This window comes from Typopeltis vanoorti, chromosome 7, assembly GCF_054136105.1.
Source record: "Typopeltis vanoorti isolate ZY-2024b chromosome 7, IOZ_Tvanoo_1.0, whole genome shotgun sequence".
NCBI lineage: Eukaryota > Metazoa > Arthropoda > Arachnida > Uropygi > Thelyphonidae > Typopeltis > Typopeltis vanoorti.
In genome coordinates this window covers 54,479,253-54,496,891 of record NC_143555.1, presented here as the reverse complement: position 1 = coordinate 54,496,891, position 17,639 = coordinate 54,479,253, and the positions used below count along the sequence as shown (strand labels likewise).

General features: G+C 37.9%; 1 protein-coding gene across 6 annotated transcripts in view; it reads left to right on the top strand.

The window, feature by feature from the left end:
* The window catches only part of Ask1 (apoptotic signal-regulating kinase 1), a 937,451-nt gene that overhangs the window by 380,346 nt on the left and 539,466 nt on the right, over positions 1–17,639 (top strand). For all 6 annotated transcript variants that reach the window (XM_090395264.1, XM_090395267.1, XM_090395262.1 and 3 more), the window contains exon 16: positions 468–601. In XM_090395264.1, the coding sequence (XP_090251390.1) occupies positions 468–601 (134 nt within the window). The remainder of the gene's footprint in view (positions 1–467; positions 602–17,639) is intronic.

The following is a 17,639-nucleotide window of genomic DNA, read 5'->3' as shown; positions in this document are numbered from 1 at the left end:
TTCTTGCATGCCTTCATATCACCTTTCTGGTGTAGTGGTATGAAAACTGACTTCTTCCAGTCTCTAGGCCATGATCCTGTCATGGATCAGAAGGTCCAAGAAGACAAAATATTAGATATGACTGGAGAGTGCTGACATGTAATACATGTCAAATATGGAGGAAGATTATTAATAGGAGATAGTAATAATGTAACCTTAATCATGTAGTACTGTCATAGTAATCTGTACATCCCTTGAGAGTACATATCAGGAAATTGATGATGTTGTTGTTGTTGATGTTGATAATGATTTATTCTGAAGGCTGGTGTTTTTTTGCAAACTGTTGATTTCAAAGTCAAACATTGTATGCCAACTTAGTTCTAAAAATATTAATGAATATTTATTACCTTTTCTTTTAACAGTTATATATCTAGATCATTCATATGCAATTTAATGGATTTCTATGTCGCTTTCATTTTTTTTATCAGTATGAATATGAACTGAATGACCAAGGAGCAAGAATAATGTTAGGCAAAGGAACATATGGTGTCGTCTATGCAGCATTAGATCTTGCTACACAAGTGCGGATTGCTATCAAAGAAATTCCAGAAAAAACTATAGGGTAAGTCAGTGGTATTTTTATTAAATTAATTTTAATATACCGTATTTGCCGGCGTATAAGACACACCCTTTTTTTGTAAACATTTTTTAGGAAAAAAAACTTTTATCACTGAGTATTATAATGAATTTACAGTATTTCCAATGTAAAGTAATAAGTAGGTCTACTTTCAGCAAATACCTAATCTAACTAGGAAAAGAGTACCCACCTTTTAATTTTCTTCATCAAAACCCAGAAATTCATCTCCAGAGCTAAATGAAGAGACGCTTGAAATCTCTTCTACATCATTTTCTCAGTTGGGGGTGGCCTGAAATGCCTCTCTGCATCCCTGTTTCCATGTTCTTTAGCATACACAATTACACGTAGCTTGTATGCAATATTGTAGCAATGCCGATGTTTTTCAGCCATAATTTGCCAAGAAATTTGGAGAAAATTTAATGGCAGAAAATTATCATCATTCACAACAACCGCGACACAATTGGAAAGTTTAAATGAACAGGAACACAGCTGTAATCGTCAATGACAGCCCATGTGCATCCACTGAACTGTATGTAGTTGGAATGCTCTCACACACACACACACACACTGCAAGGAAGCAAGAAAGAAATCGCATAACTCAGAACAGAGAAAATTTTCAGAAGTGAAAGTAATAAAAAGCTGAGTATCGGCGTATGAGATGCACCGTGTTTTTCAGACCTGTTTTCAAAGAAAAAAAGTGCATCTTATACACCAACAAATACGGTAATTAAAATAATGAAGATTAATATACATTAGATTAAAATTATTCACAGTTTTCTTCATAGCTTCTTGGTATGAATATTGAAATATTTCTGTATATATATGTACGAGGGTGGTCTGAAAATTTCTCAGCCTCTACCATAGATGGCAACCCTATTGGCAAGATTTTTTTTTCTAAGTTAGTACATCTGTCATAAGCATCCATGTGAAATTGCCAATCATTCTATCAAGTAGTTTTTTTTTAAATAAAGTTGAAGCAAAAGTGTTGTCTGTATCCCTTGAAATGAATAAAATTGAGTATCATGTAGTTATAAAATTCTTTATAAAAAAGGTTTAACAGCAAAAGAAATTCATTCGAAGTTCATATAAGTTTATGGACACTCTTCTCCTTCGTTTTCAACAATTAAGAAATGGACTGATGAGTTTAAACGTGGGCGTTCCAGCCTTGAAGATGATCCATGTGAAGGACTTCCAAAAAGTGTAACAACACCAAAAATGATTAATCGAGTGCACGATATGGTATTAGATGACCAGCGAGTCAAATTAGAGGAAATTGCTGGACTATAGGCATTTCAAAACAACATGTAGGATATATTTTGCATGAAGAATTGCAAATTAGAGCACCTGCAAAACTCTTTCCAGAGTGATTCGGCTAACGTAAATAACCAGCGTAAGAGTGGGCGAGTTTCTGAAATGAAGGAAAGAATGTTGTATGGTGACTCGTTATTAAGAGGAGTGATAGATGGGAGTGTAACTAAATCGTACTTACCGGGTGCGAAATTCAAGGATGTAAGTGAGAGTATTAGAGTGCAAAAACAGAGGGTGAAAGAATTAATAATTGTGCGGGTACGAATGAATTGAAAGGTGATCAATTTTTTATGAGAGAGGACTTGGAAGTATTGTTAAAGGTAGCGAAAGAAATGAGTGACAGAGTTAGAATGGTGAGTCTGTTGCCGCAGTATGACAGAGAGGAGTTTAGAAGGAGGGCCATAATCGCAAATGACATTATGCGCAGGTTATGCAAATTGTGTGGAATGAGTTTGATGGGCGAAAGGACTTATACAAGATGGATGGCCTGCATTTGAATGGACTTGGTGTGTGAAGGGAAAAAGTGTTGCTGAATGAAGTGAAAATGGATGTGCAGAACCAGGGAAACTAGAACTACCAAGGATGAGGGGGGAGTGGATATGCAGACATCAGTGAGACAGTTGAGTGTAAAAATTTATATAATGTACCTGAGCCAGCACTAAGGACAAAAAATGGGAATGGGACATTTAGAATAACGCATCAAGATAGGGGTGGAACAAAGGAATAACTGTATTTCATGTATACTAATGCCAGGAGTATTAGGAACAAGAAGGAAGAATTTTTGGCCTTCACTAATTGGCATTAGTGAAACATGGCTGACGAAAGATGATATAGTTAGTGGGATAGAATGTGTAGGTTATTGTGTTTAGGATGGACAGAGAGAATAAAATGGGGGGAGGGGTGTTATTGATGATAGCTGATGAACTGCAACCAAGGAGAATTGAAGTTGTATTGCAGGATAGTGAAAGAAGCTCACATGAGGCTATTTGGTGTGAGATTGAGACTGGCAGAATAAAATATACAGTTGGGTGCTGCTATAGACCAGGGTGATGGAATAGATGGTGGAGATAGTATGCATAAACAAATTGATGAAACGAGTGGAAGGAGGGTAACTATTATGGGGGATTTTAATTATCGTAACATTGATTGGAAGGAGGAGAGGACACATGTGAGGAAGGAAATGGATTTTATTCAATTATTAAGGGATAACTATCTGAGACAGCATGTAATTGAAAATACTAGGGGTGTGAGAGTGCTTGATCTGGTAATAGCATCTCACAATTTTACTGTAATGAATATGACCATGTTTCCACCTTTGGTGAGAGTGATCATAAGGTCTTGACCTGGAAGGTGGCTAAAGGTGTGGAATTATTGATTAAGACAGGGTATATGTGGAATTACCGTGCTGGCATGTATGACAAGCTTAGGAGATTGCTTGGATCAGTGCCATGGCATGTACAACTGCAAGGGCTAGACGTCGATAGAGCATGGGAAGTGGTCAAGGAGCATTTACAGGAGGTTATGGCTGATTATATACCTAGGGTCCGAATAGTAAAACAAGTAGGAGTTAAATGGATGAATAACACCATTAAGCTTGAGCTGCAAAAAAAGAAACAACTGTGGAGGGAATTTAAAGAAAGGGGTGACCTGCAGGCACATGAACAGTATAAAGTGCAGGCCAGAAGGGTAACAAGTGTGGTAAAAACAGCAAAAGCCGATTATGAAAGGAAACTAGCTATGCAAGCAAAAGAGAATCCCAAACAGTTCTTTCAATATGCTGCAAGCAAGAAAAAAACTGTACATGGCAAAATGATTATAAGGAATGATGATGGTAAGGAGGTCACTGAACCAGTCGATATAGTGGAGTTACTGAGCACGCACTTTGCAAAAGTATATCATCCAGGTGGAGACATTGAAAAAATGAAGGAGCCATTAGTTTATACGGGAATTGTGATGAATGAAGTGGAGGTGAATAGTCTATTACAGAACCTTAATGTGAATACATCTGTGGGATTGGATGGTATACCGGCACGGGTCTTGCGTGAAGCGGCTAAGGAATTATCAGTGCCCTTGACCATGTTGTTTAATCTGAGTCTCGGGTCTGGTTTAGTCCCGAAGGCGTGGAAAGAGGAAAAAATAGTTTCACTGCATAAAGGAGGATCCAAGACTATGGCTGCAAATTACCAACCGATCAGCATATCCGGAGTTGTTGTCAAGGTCTTGGAGAAAGTAGTCAAGAGAAAAATACAGGAATGGATTGATGAAAATGAGATACTATACAGGGGACAGCATGGCTTTGTAAAGGGTAGATCATACCTGAGTAACTTGCTCAAGTTTTATAACAAGGTGACGGCTGAACTGGATAAGGGAAATGGGTTTACAGTGATACTGCTGGACCTGGCAAAGGCGTTTGACAGGATATCACATGGAATTCTAATCCGTAAACTACAACATATGGGAATGGATATAGGGTTGGTGAGATGGATAGGTGGGTGGTTGATGGAGAGATATCAGAGAGTAGTTTATTCAGGAGTAGAGTCCAAAAGACGGCCTTGGACTAGTGGGGTGCTGCAGGGTTCTGTTCTTGGACCACTGCTGTTTAATCTGTTCATTAACGATATAGGGAAGGATCTGAGCGGAACAGTTCATTTGTTCGCTGATGATGCAAAGTTGGGGAGGGCGATAGTGAATGCAGAAGATGTCAAAGTCTTGCAGGATGACTTAGATAGATTGGATTTCTGGGCTAAGGAGAATGGATGTCAATTTAATGTGACAAAATGTAAGGTTATGCATTTTGGGGTGAAAAGATTAGCAGCAGTATACCACATTGGTGGAACTGTATAGTCCAGGAGATTGATGAGGCCAGGGACTTGTGAATGTTGGTGGATAGGGAGATGAAGTTTAGGGGGCACATTGCCAAAGTAGCTAAATCAGCTCATCAACTCACTTGGTTGTGAAAAATACCTTAACGAGCAGAGACAAGCAAGTTATTGTACCTCTGTACCGAGCCTTGATAAGACCTCATCTCGATTACGTGCCCAGATTTGGTCACCTCAGTTCCTTCTTGATGGGGAGGAGGTGGAGAGGATCCAGAGGCGAGTGACTAAGATGATAACAGGTCTATGGAATGAACCATATGAGAACAGGTTGAAGATTTGTGGGTTGCAGAAACTAGTTGATAGGCGGAGGAGGGGAGATATGATTGAGACATTCAAATTGCTAAAGAGATTCTATAGGATTAATTCAGAGGATATTTTTGAGATCAGGACTGGTGGTGGGAGAACTAGGGGACACCTATGGAAGCTGGGCAAGAGTGTGGTTAGCAGTGGTGTTAGTGCTGGGTTCTTTACTTTTAGAGTGGTAAATGAGTGGAATAAGCTGCCAGAATCTGTTGTGGGTGCTATGACAGTGAGCGAGTTCAAGGCAAGGTATGATAGATACTGTGAGAATGTCGTATAGTTGTGTGGACATGATGTTTAGGGCCTCCCTCGATGAGTCTAAGGACTCCCTGGAGTAGCCCGAAAATAATAATAATAAAAATGAAAAAACTGATTTTGTGAATCGATTTATTACTATGGATGGGACTTGGGTTCACCATATCACACCAGAATCCAAACAGCAGTCGAAACAGTGGACAGAAGCTGATTGTTCAGCACCAAAGAAGACAAAGTCAGTTCCATCAGCAGGAAAGGACATGGCATCAGTGTTTTGGGATGCTTTAGGCAGTTTGTTTATTAATTATCTTAAAAAAGGGTAAAACAACAAGCTGGGAATGTTATTCTGATCTTTTAACCAGACTAGACAAAATTTGTGAGAAAAGACCTGGTTTTCAGAAGAAAAAAATCATCTTTCATCAGGACAGTGCACCTGCTCACAAAGGTGTTTTGGTAATTGAAAAATTAAGGGATCTGCACTATGAATTGTTGGAACATCCACCCTATTCCCCAGATTTGGCTCCCTCTGACTTCTATCTCTTCCCAAAACTAACTCTTCTTCGCTGGTCAGTGTTTTTGTTAGAATCAAGAGGTGATTGCAGCTGTAGAGGGATATTTTGCAAATCTTACTGAGATCCACTACAGGGTCAGTCGGTGCGTGAAGTATTTACTAAAAATAAAGAGCCAAAGGCTTCATGTCGGCAATTTAAAATTATAAGAATTAAGTGGATATTAAATCCAACAACAAAAATATAGAAGTTTCATGCAAAAATTTCACCAGAGAACTTACGGTAAATACACCTTTGACTTTTTATTTTTAGTAAATACTTCACACACCAACTGAGAGTTCGCTTACGAAAAATACACCTCTCCGATGCTTCGAATTTCTTAGTACTGAGAGTTTTTGCTCTCTTGGTTTCTGCCTGATCCCTGACGAAAACAAATGAGTTTGAAATAGCTGTCGGGTCAATGAAACCTATCAAAATTAACCAATAGGAGGCGAATATATGGGCGTTATATAGCGTGCTTTTCACCTATTAGGTTCTGCTAGAACAACTCGTAGTATTGCGGCGAGCGTATTTACCATAAGCTCCCTGGTCAAATTTTCGCATGTAACTTCTATAGTTTCTGTTGTTGGCTTTGAAATCATGTTGGATTTAATATCCACTTAATTCTTATAATTTTGCATCGCCGACATGAAGCCTTTGGGTCTTTATTTTTAGCACACTTAATCGTCTGTTAGACTGTACCAAATCTCACACTCTGTTGACATTTGTGTCCATCATTTTTGTTTTTGGCTGCCCACTTCTGGGGTTGTTGTTCACATCATCTAACCCACTTTTGAATCTCTTATGCCACTAAAAGACACTTGACTTTTTCAGAGCATCCACACCATATGCCACTTTCAATGGCTCAAACTGAAAAGTGTGAAAATTGGCAAAATTGAAAATGTTTTGCTGATTTTCACACAAAATTTGAGGTTAACACGCTGCTCCAAATTTCTATCACACATTTTTATGCTAAAGTTTATACTTAGATCTCTATTGTTTTTGCAATGTCCAACTAGCAAATGGTTCTATTGGCTTGAGGTTTACGCACGCATCAGTTAAAAGATGTACAAACACAATTACTCACATGACTCCAACCAAATCACCACACATGCAACACTACATGGCCAGTCTTAGAATTAAACTGTCACACCTCATATGCTGGGCAGCTGGAATGGTTGTGGGGCATTTATCATTTTCAGTTGTGTGTGCATTGGAAACAAAGTGTGAAGCCAGAAAATTGGCTTTTTCTGTGGGTGATGATGCAACAGACCCTTCTGGGTATGATAGGAGTGTGAATAGTGTTGGTAAACGTTACTACCAATTGCTTTGGCAAGAGACCAAAAGGCACACAAGTTTCCTACTTTTTGTTCATTCAAATTCTGTTTTGGAAGCATTGATAGTTACGGTAAATACGCCTTGCATCCTCTTTCAATGCTTGGGTAAAAGCATTGAAAGAGGATGGAGTTCTTGATGTAAGCAGTTGTGGTATGCTTGATTTTTCATTTGTATGGTCTTCATATATCTTTTGGAGAAACACGGTTTAGTTAGGCGATAGCAGTTCAGAGAAATATGGGGAACGTATGTTTCCATGCCAGCGAGGATTACTTTGGTGATATGTTCGGTGCATATGTTTGAATTGGAAGACCAGAAACAATCTAACCATGGGAATGTGTCACAGAAATCAAGGAGGCTGTCCTGCTTGGTACAGCCTCCTTGGAGATGAGCACTAGATTGTGGTTGGAATTATCAAAGGGACTCACTACATTCACTGTGTATTTGGAGAGGTCACTGGTGAGGAAGAAATCTAGGGTGTTTGGATAGTGGTTCAGATTATATGGTATTCTGGTTGGCATGTGAACAATTTGTGTAAGGTCATTTGTGATGGCAAATGTTTCAGCATCTCTGTCTGCAAGATCTGTACAACTAAAAGAAAGCCAGTTGGTGCTGTGGACATTAAAATCTCCTATGAGGATGATTTCACTGTTAGGAGAGTGGGACTGAAGAAAATCAGTTTTTAAGGAGAGGAAATTAGAAAGATCAGAGTGGTTGATGGCATTTGGATAGTGACAGAGACAGAAAATGAATTTGACTGAGTGGGGAAGGGATATTTTCAACCAAAGACGGTCAAGGTTGGGTAATTCTAGGTTAGGTGCCCTGTGGCAAGGTGTTAGAGCAACTTGGGTCGAAAGGATTTACGGGGGGGGGGGGGGGGGGGGGGGGCTCTAGTTTGGAAGGTTGAGATGGATAGTGCTGAGGGGAGTTGAGATTTGAGTTTCTGCTATAAAGAGGAGGTGGGATTTGGTGGACAGCAGATGGTAGTGGTTGGAGGTTAGGTCCACCAATGTTAATGAAGTGGATGTGCAAGGTTCTGGGGTGGGTGGGGGGGGCATATATTTGACCACAAGAGTCTTGCACATTTCCTATGCATTGCCTACATAAGGGTCTCCATGGTGTCTGCTAGTGGTGTCACTTGATTTTTGCACTAATTTAAGTTGTTTGCAGTCAACGTTCCAACTGTTGTCTCCATTTTGATGTTTTTCTTCAAGTTGTCTTCAAAGATGCCATCCATTTTCTCCTCTGGGAAAATGTTAAGTCAGGTCGAGTACGTATGCATGTTTGGGGACAGTGTTCTTGAGCTTGTTATTTATTGCTGCATTAATTTTAATTAATTTATTAACTCTACAAATACATTCACATTCTGGCTTATTTAAGCTGTTTTTTTCAAAGATTTCCATGTATTGGTGATATCTTTCCCATTCAGTAACTGACACTTTCCACATGAACATGAAAATATCTCGTTGAAATCTAAATGACAAATCTAACACTCTTTGTTTTCAAGTTACTTTCTTCTCACGCTGCTTGAGAAAGTTGTCTTGCAATAACTCAATTAATTCTTCTTCATTCTTATCATTATATTTCTCTTCTAACCAATCAATATGTGAATAATTAAAATCTTCCATAAGAAACACTCGTTTAGTATCCTTCAGGGTAATTTGGTGATGCATTTCATCATTCCATGCAGGTGAACTGCCAGGTCTGTAGCAACACTTCACCACATATTTCTTCATGTTAGCCTCTGCTTCATACAAGATAGCCTCAAGCTCATTGTTACATGGATCATTATTATTGCTTTTATGCATTTCTACCCTTACTGGACTAAAGTTATATGATATCATTAGATCCCCCCCCCTTTCTATCTCTTCTCTCATTTCTAAAAATGCTATACCCTTTACATTCAATCCCAGTTATACCATCTGCTTCTGATAGCTAGGTTTCACTAATGAGTTGTTATATACAAGGGTGGTCTTAAAAGTTCTCAGCCTAACAACGAAAAAACGAATTTATAATTTCAAAATTGTTTTTATTTTTCAACATAATCTCTTTTAATACTAATACATTTATTCTAGCGATTCTCCACTGCAATTATAAAGAGCCAAAGTCTTCATGTCGGCGATGCAAAATTATAAGAATTAAGTGGATATTAAATCCAACATCATTTCAAAGCTGACAACAAACACTATAGAAGTTTCGTGTGAAAATTTGACCAGAGAGCTTACGGTAAATACACTCACCACCATGCTACGAGTTGCCCTAGCTGAACCTAATAGGTGGCATGCACGCTATATAGCGCCCATATATTAACCTCCTATTGGTTCATTTTGATAGGTTTCACTGACCCGACACCTGTTTCAAACTCACTGGTTTTCGTCACGGATCAGGCAGAAACCAAGAGAGCAAAACTCTCAGTACTAAGAAACTTGAAGTGTCGGAGAGGGGTATTTTTCGTAAGTGAACTCTTGGTCGGTGCATGGAGTATTTACTAAAAATAAAGAGCCAAAGGCTTCATGTCAGTGATGCAAAATTATAAGAATTAATCATCATCATCAAATTCCTGACACGTACCCTCAAGGGGTGTACAGGATATGATAGTACTACGTGAAAAAAATTACATCATTACTAACTTCCTATCTACAATTTTCACGTAGTACTATCATATCCTGTGTGACAAACAAGTGCTGTCTGTTACTTGTCAAGACTCCAACATTATTAGATCTTATATTTCTATCGTCTAAAACACTTCGTACTGTATCAATCCACCTATATCTTGGTCTTCCTCTGGGTCGTTTTTCTGCCAACCTGGCAGAAAGCACTTGTTTTGCTAATCTTTCCTCGCCCATTCTATTTAAGTGACCATACCACCTGAGATTAGCTCTGCTAATGCATTCCTGGATGCTGACAATGTCAAGTTCTTTCCTAATATCCTCATTTTTAATATGATATTGCCATTGATGCTATCTGTTCACGCCTATAATCTTTCCTGAGAAAGATTATAGGCATCAATTGTATACAGCTAATTTAGTGTTCCGACTAATTTCTCTCTTATTCCATATGAATTTATTCAGTTGATTTCCCACCATACCAGCTTTGCTGATTCTGTTGTCTATTTCTATATTTAAATTACCATCTTCAGTAAAAATCGTGCCCAAGTAGCTGAAATGTTTTACTTGTTCCACAGGTTTTCCATTCACAACACATTTTCAGTGATTCTGCCTATTTTCATTGTCTTTGTCTTTTTATTGCTGACCTTAATACCATATCTATTACAACAGTTATTCAATTTAGTCAGAGAATCTTGCAAACTTGTAGCGGATTTTAGAAGTATAACACCATCCGCATAAAGCAAAGAGCTAACATTAACATCTCCAATTTTGATATCATGTTTAATACCACTTTTCTTCATAATGTGATCCATATAGATAATGAATAACAGAGGGGATAATGTACATCCTTGTCTGACACCAGATTTAACATTTAACCATCTTCCTGTACTTCCTTCAATTCTAACTGCTGACTTGTAAAACTCAAATACAGACTAAGTATTCTTGATATAATGCCCCATTGACACCATATAACTGTAGCATATTGAATAGCTTCTCTCTTGGCACCTTGTCATATGCCTTTTCCAGATCTACAAAACTTAAATACAGATCTTTGTTATATTCCCATGCTTTCTCCACTATTTGTCATAAAGTGAAGTTCTGATCCTGACAGCCTCTATTTGGCCTGAATCCAGCTTGTTCTTCACCCTGCTTTTCTTCCACAATTCTTCTCAACCGTTTCTCAAGTATACTTGCATAGATTTTGCCAGGAACACTCAGTAGGGAAATACCTCTGTAATTTGTAATTCTCACATTCGGTTTTATTTCTCTTTTGATATATGGGTACTATGAGAGCTCTACTTCAATCATCGGGAATTTGTCCCTCTGTCCAAGCTTTCTGAACTATGCAGTGCAGCCACTGTAAGACTCTTATACCACCATACTTCAGCATTTCTGGTCGAATATCATCTACTCCTGCTGCCTTTCCACATTTCAAGCCTTTGATGGCTCTTTCTACTTCAAGTATGGATATGTATTCCTGACTGCATGCTTGGTCAATGTTTTTTACCACTGTGCTGTCATCACTGCTTGTTTCATTTAGCAGTTTTTAAAGTAATTACTCCATACTGCAAGGATATCTTTTTCTCCCATTTTCATGTCACCTTTATCATCTCTAACTCCTTTTACAGCACTCTTTCCTCCATTCCTAAGCTTCTTTAACAACCTCCAGAATATTTTGCCACCTTCTTGATATTTATTTTCTATATTCTTGCCAAAGTCCTCCCATGACTTTTGTTTAGCTAGTTTTACACAGTGTTTAGCTTTCTTACATTTGTCTCTGTATTCTGTAAGAGTAAAAGCTGACTTATTTGACAGGAACTTTTGATATGCTTTCTTCTTTTCCTTCACTGCCTCTTTAACTTCCTGTGTCCACCAGGGAGTTCTGATTTTTTTTATCCTTGCAGACAACCTCATCACATTCCTCTCTGGCAGAATCAATCATTGTTTTCTTCAGAATTTGCCACTGAATCTCCAAGGTTTGATTCCTGTTCTCAAACTCTTTCATTTTTTTTTTTTCAATAATCTTTGTGTATTTTAGTCTACAGTTCACATCTGAGAGTTGCTCAACTTTCATTCGCTTTAAAACTTTCTTACATGTCATTGTTTTCAATATGAAATTCAATTTTATCCTGCTCAAGACTAAATAGTGATCGCTTCCAATTTCAAATCCACTGTGCACTCTGGTGTCCTGCACCAGGGAGAAAACATCACTGTCAACAATAACATAGTCAATGAGACTTTTCTTATTCCTTGCCTCTTCTCTCCATGTGAATTTGTGCACAGTTTTATGTTGGAACATGGTTTTAGTAATAACCAGTCCATGTCCTGAGCAGAAATCCAACAAATATTTGCCATTATTGTTAGCTTTGCTGTTTTCTCCGAATTTTCCCAAAATATTTTTGTATGTCTGAGAATCATTTTCTACCCCGCTATTTAGATCCCCAATAAGGACCAACTTTTCCAAAATAAAATAAAAAATAAAAAACCAAAATAAAAAACGATCATGGAATAAGAATTAAGTGGATATTAAATCCAACATCATTTCAAAGCCAACAACAAGAAACTATACAAGTTTCGTGCAAAAATTTGACTAGAGAGCTTATTTTGAATATGCCTTTCGCTCTTTATTTTTAGTAAATACTTCCCGCACTGACCGAGAGTTCGTTTACAAAAAATACACCTCTCCGACATTTTGAGTTTCTTAGTACTGAGAGTTTTTGCTGTCTTGGTTTCTGCCGATTTCAATAGGAGGCAAATATATGAGAGCTATATAGCATGCATGCCTTGTATTTACCACATGCTCTCTGGTCAGATTTTCGCATGAAACTTCTATAATTTCTGTTGTCATCTTTGAAATGATGTTGGATTTAACATCCACTTAATTCTTATGATTAAGTGTGTGATTAATGACTGATGAATTACAAATGAATCGAGAAACAGTCAGGGTAATTTTAAGTGAAGAAATGGATATGTGAATGATTTCGAAAGAAATTACGAAATGCACCAAGCCATAGTGCGCTCATCGTGAGAGAGTTTCTGGCCAAAAAATCGATTACCGAATTCGGTTATCCTGCTTATTGAGCGAACTTTGCTGCCTGTGATTTCTGGTTGTTTCCAAAATTAAGGGCTGCTCTGAAAGGACGAAGATTTTTTGACATCGCTGATATCCAGTGTAATGTGATAAAGGAATTCAAGAGTATTCTGGAAAATGAGTTCTAGACCTGTTTCCGAAAATGGGAACACCGTGTAAATCAGTGTATAAATGCACAAGAGGATTGCTCGAAGATGACAGTAGCCACTATTGTACAGTTAGAAATGTAGGTTTTTTGCAGGTGCATTCTGGGAATTAAATTATCGCACGTCATACAGTGTCCCCATATCCTTTTTCCAGAAAGTGATCAGCGAGACTTATTGTTGAAATTAGACACAAAAAAAATATCCTGGCCCCGATGGCATTCCTCCAATTGTCCTGAAGATTGTTTATGCACCACAACTGACTCCTAGCCTGTGCCGCCTGTACATACCTCTTACTCCACTGGTATCTATCCCACAGCCTGGAAATTGGTCTATATTCAACCTGTTCCCAAGAATGGCAACAAATTTTGCCATCTAAATGCTGCCCTATCTCACTCAGCTCAGTCCTATCTAAAATGATGGAGAAAACCATCAATTCCCAACTCCTACACTACCTTGAAGGTACCCAGCTATTAATCAACCACCAGTATGGATTTCATCGCTGCCAATCAATAGGAGATCTACTCTCATATATCACCCATTTCTGGACAAATGTGATGGAGAAATTTGCAAATCTCGAATGGTTGCACTTGATATCTCCAAAGCTTTTGACTGGATCTGTCACAAAGGATTGCCAAGCAAACTCCGATCATTTGGACTATCTCAGGACTTTAGCATTTGGATTGCTAGCTTTCTTTCTGGATGCACACTATGTGTGAGAGTAAATGGCTCCTTATCCTCTCACCATCCAACTAATTCCAGACTGCCACAAAGTTGTGTTCTTTCACCAACCCTCTTCCTTCTGTATATCAGTGACCTACTTCAGTTGACCCCCAATCCAATACAGTTTTGCCGATGACAGCATATTGTACTCCTCCCTTTCATTTGATAAACCTTACTCTACACAACTCACCTCAACCTACAGAACATCAACCTCAATTCTGATCTCCATTCTGCCCTCAATTCTGATCTCCAAGCTATCCTCCAATGGGACTCAGATAACCTCATCTGAGTCCCATTGATTTCGATGCTAGTAAAACCCAGTTCTGTCTTATTTCTGTATATCAATGACCTACTTCAGTTGACCCCCAACCCAATACACAGTTTTGCAGGTGACAGCACATTGCACTCCTCCCTTTCATTTGATAAACCTCCAATGGGACTCAGATAACCCTGTTGATTTCAATGCTAGTAAAACCCAGTTCTGTCTTATTTCTCACAAAAAAGAACCATTTCCCCACCAGTATTATTTTTGATAACACTCAAATTTCCAGACAAGCTGAGATTTCTCTTCTTGGAATTACTCTGACATCAGGCCTCTCCTGGCATAAACACATCACAATCATTGCATCCTCAGCTTCCAAAAAACTGGGATTTCTCTTTCCCTCAAGATGTTACTTCACTGAACAGCTGTTAACCTTATCCAAATAACAAATCCACCCAGTTATCGAATACTGTTCTCACATTTAGAGTGAAGGCACCTAAAAGCTTTCTCAAAATGCTTGACTCAATACAGAAGAGAGCTATTAGATTGATAAGTGACCCATCTCTTACCAACTCACGCCCCCCCCCCCCCCCTACTTTCACACAGATGTTTGGTCTCTGCAACTTGTGTATTCTATAAAGATTTCCACAGCAAATATTCATCTAAAAAAGCATCAATAATTCCCCCAGTACTTAGCCTGTTGGAACATGTACAGGTGCCACCCAACGTCCTTTCACAGTACTCCTTGAAACCCACAGAATAAGTTTCTTTTCCTTCTCTTTCATCCATGCTACTGCTGTACTGTGGAACAGTCTTCCCTCCTGATGTATTTCCCAAGGAATACAATATATAGGAGACTTTTAAATCAAATGTAAACAAGTTTCTCTGTTCCCAACCCACTATATACCCATAGATGATACTAATGCTATAGGTTGATTAACCAACCTCTTGTGTATTGGCTCAACATAAAAAATAAAAAAAGACAACAAAAATCATGTGCCATCTAAAAAACTTGTACAAACATCCTGGTCATAATGTATTGCCATACAGAACTGTGCCAGTTTCTGGTAGACTATTCCAAATGCCGATACTGTCATGAAAACATAATTCCTGAAATGTATCTATCCTCAAGGGGCTGTATAGGATATTATAGCAGTACTAAGTAAAAAAGTTACATCGTTACTAACTTCCTGTCAACGATTTTCCTCTAATTAATTCATTATCTGTGAGGATTTCATTATTATCAGATCTTATATCGCTGTCTTCTATGATGCTTTTAACTCTATAATTCCACCTAGATTTTCATCTTGATCTGAGTGTTTTTCTTGCAATCCTGGCAGTGAACACTAGTATTGCTAATGTATCCTCATTCCCTCATTCTATTTAAGTGACTACATTGACACAACACAGTACCACCTGAGTTGTGTTATCAATTTCTTGAATGCTATCGATCTTAATTTCTTTCCTAATATCCTCATTTCTAATATGATTCTGCCATCAGTGCCATCTGTTCACTCTCCCAATCTTTTTCAGAACTCTCATATCTGTGGCTTCCTTGATCGATTATTTTATTTCTAATCTACCTTGCAAAACCATAAGTTGAAATTGGTTTGAATGCTATTTTGTATACAGCTACTTTAGTGTTTTCACTAATCCCTCTCTTATTCCATATAAATTTATTCATTGGACACTTCCTACCATATTAGCTTTTCTAATTCTTTTGTCTCTTTCCATAATTAATTTTCCATATTCACTAAAAATTGTGCCTAAATAACTGAAATAAATGTTTGGGCACAATTTATTCAGGAGTATAATAACATCATTTTTTAAAAAAGGTTCTCAAAAAAGAAAGAGCTTACATCCCCTCTCCTTACCTTCAGTAATGTTGAGATATCCAAACACAATGAGATTTCTCTTCTTGGACTGGCTTGCACCTTCAATCTTTTCTGGCACAACCATATTTCAACTATAGCTTCTGCAGCGACCAAAAAACTTGGTTCCACACAAGACACTACTTCACACCTTCTTAGCTGCTAACTCTGTACGAAGCCCCAATCTGCCCTGCTATGGAATATTGCTCCCATATTTGGAGTGGTGCACTAAAATCCTCTCTAAGACTCCTTGATTCTATCAAGAAGAGGGCAGTCTGGCTAATTAATGATCCATCTCTCACAGACCCACTTCAATCCCTCTGATAGATGTTTAGTGTTTGCATAGTGCCTCTTCTAGAGATACTTTCATGTACAGCACTCTACTGAATTGGCCACTAATATTCCTCCACTCTCCTTCAAAATCATTAAAATGAGCTACTGCTAACCAACACCCTTGTACTGTCCATCTTAAAACTCACCGAACCAGCTTCACCTCCTCTTTTATTCCATCTACTTCTATCCTTTGAAATAGTCTCCCCCACTCTGCTTTCCCCAAAGATTACAACCCTCAGCTGTTCAAGCAAAATGTGAAGAGACTTTTCCCTTCTTCTATTCCTCTCCCACACATGGCACTAGCGTGCTATAGGTCTTGTGGCCTTTGTTGTGTGGAGCACATATATATATATATAAACAAAAAAATCTGTATAAAGTAAAGAACACAGATTAACATCTCCAATTTTGATATCAGGTTTAATACCACTTTCCTTCATAATGTGATCCATATAGATAACGAAGAACAGTATAAATAATGTGCACCCGTGTCTAAACTCCCGATTTAACATTACTTTTCTGTACCTTCTTTAATTCTAAATGCTCTCACAACTCAAATATATACTATTGCTTGATATAATGCCCCATTTAACATATAACTGTGGTGTTTTGAACAGCTTGGTCACTTGTCATGAACTTTTTCCAGATCTGCAAAACCTAAATGTGGATCCTTGTTATATTTCCATGATTTCTTGGCTGTTTGTCTTAACATGCAAATCTGATCCTGATGATGGCTGGTTCGACTGAACTTAGCTTAATCTTCTATGTTTCCTTCCACAATTTTTGATATACTTTACTCAATTATACTTGCATATATTACCAGGAACACTGAGTAGAGAAATCCCTCTGCAATTCTCACATTCATTTTTATTTTCCTTTTTATAGATGGATACTAAGAGATCTTCACTCCAGTCATCCAGAATTCAATGTTGTGACCTAGCCTTCTGAATTATGTCAGTGTAGCCACTGTGAAACTTATATACCTGGATATTTCAGCATTTCTGGTTGATTGTCATCTATCCCCTGCCTTTCCGTATTTCAAGAAGTATAAAAAGACATCAAAAACTTGATGTCTTTTTATACTTCAAATATTGATATGTATTTTAGATTATGTTCTTGGTGAGTGTTTTCTGCCAATCGGTAATACCAATTCCTTCATTTAGCAGTCTCTCAAAGTAATTACTCCAGACATCTGGAACATCTTTATCGTTAGTTTCTTGTCATGTTTATCATTTGATTCCTTTTATAGTATTCTTTCCTCCATTTGCAAGCTTTCTGAATAGCCTTCCGAATATTTTATCCCCTTCTTGATATTTATTTTCTATGCTCTTACCAAAGTCTTTCATGATTTTTGTTTAGTTAGTTTTAC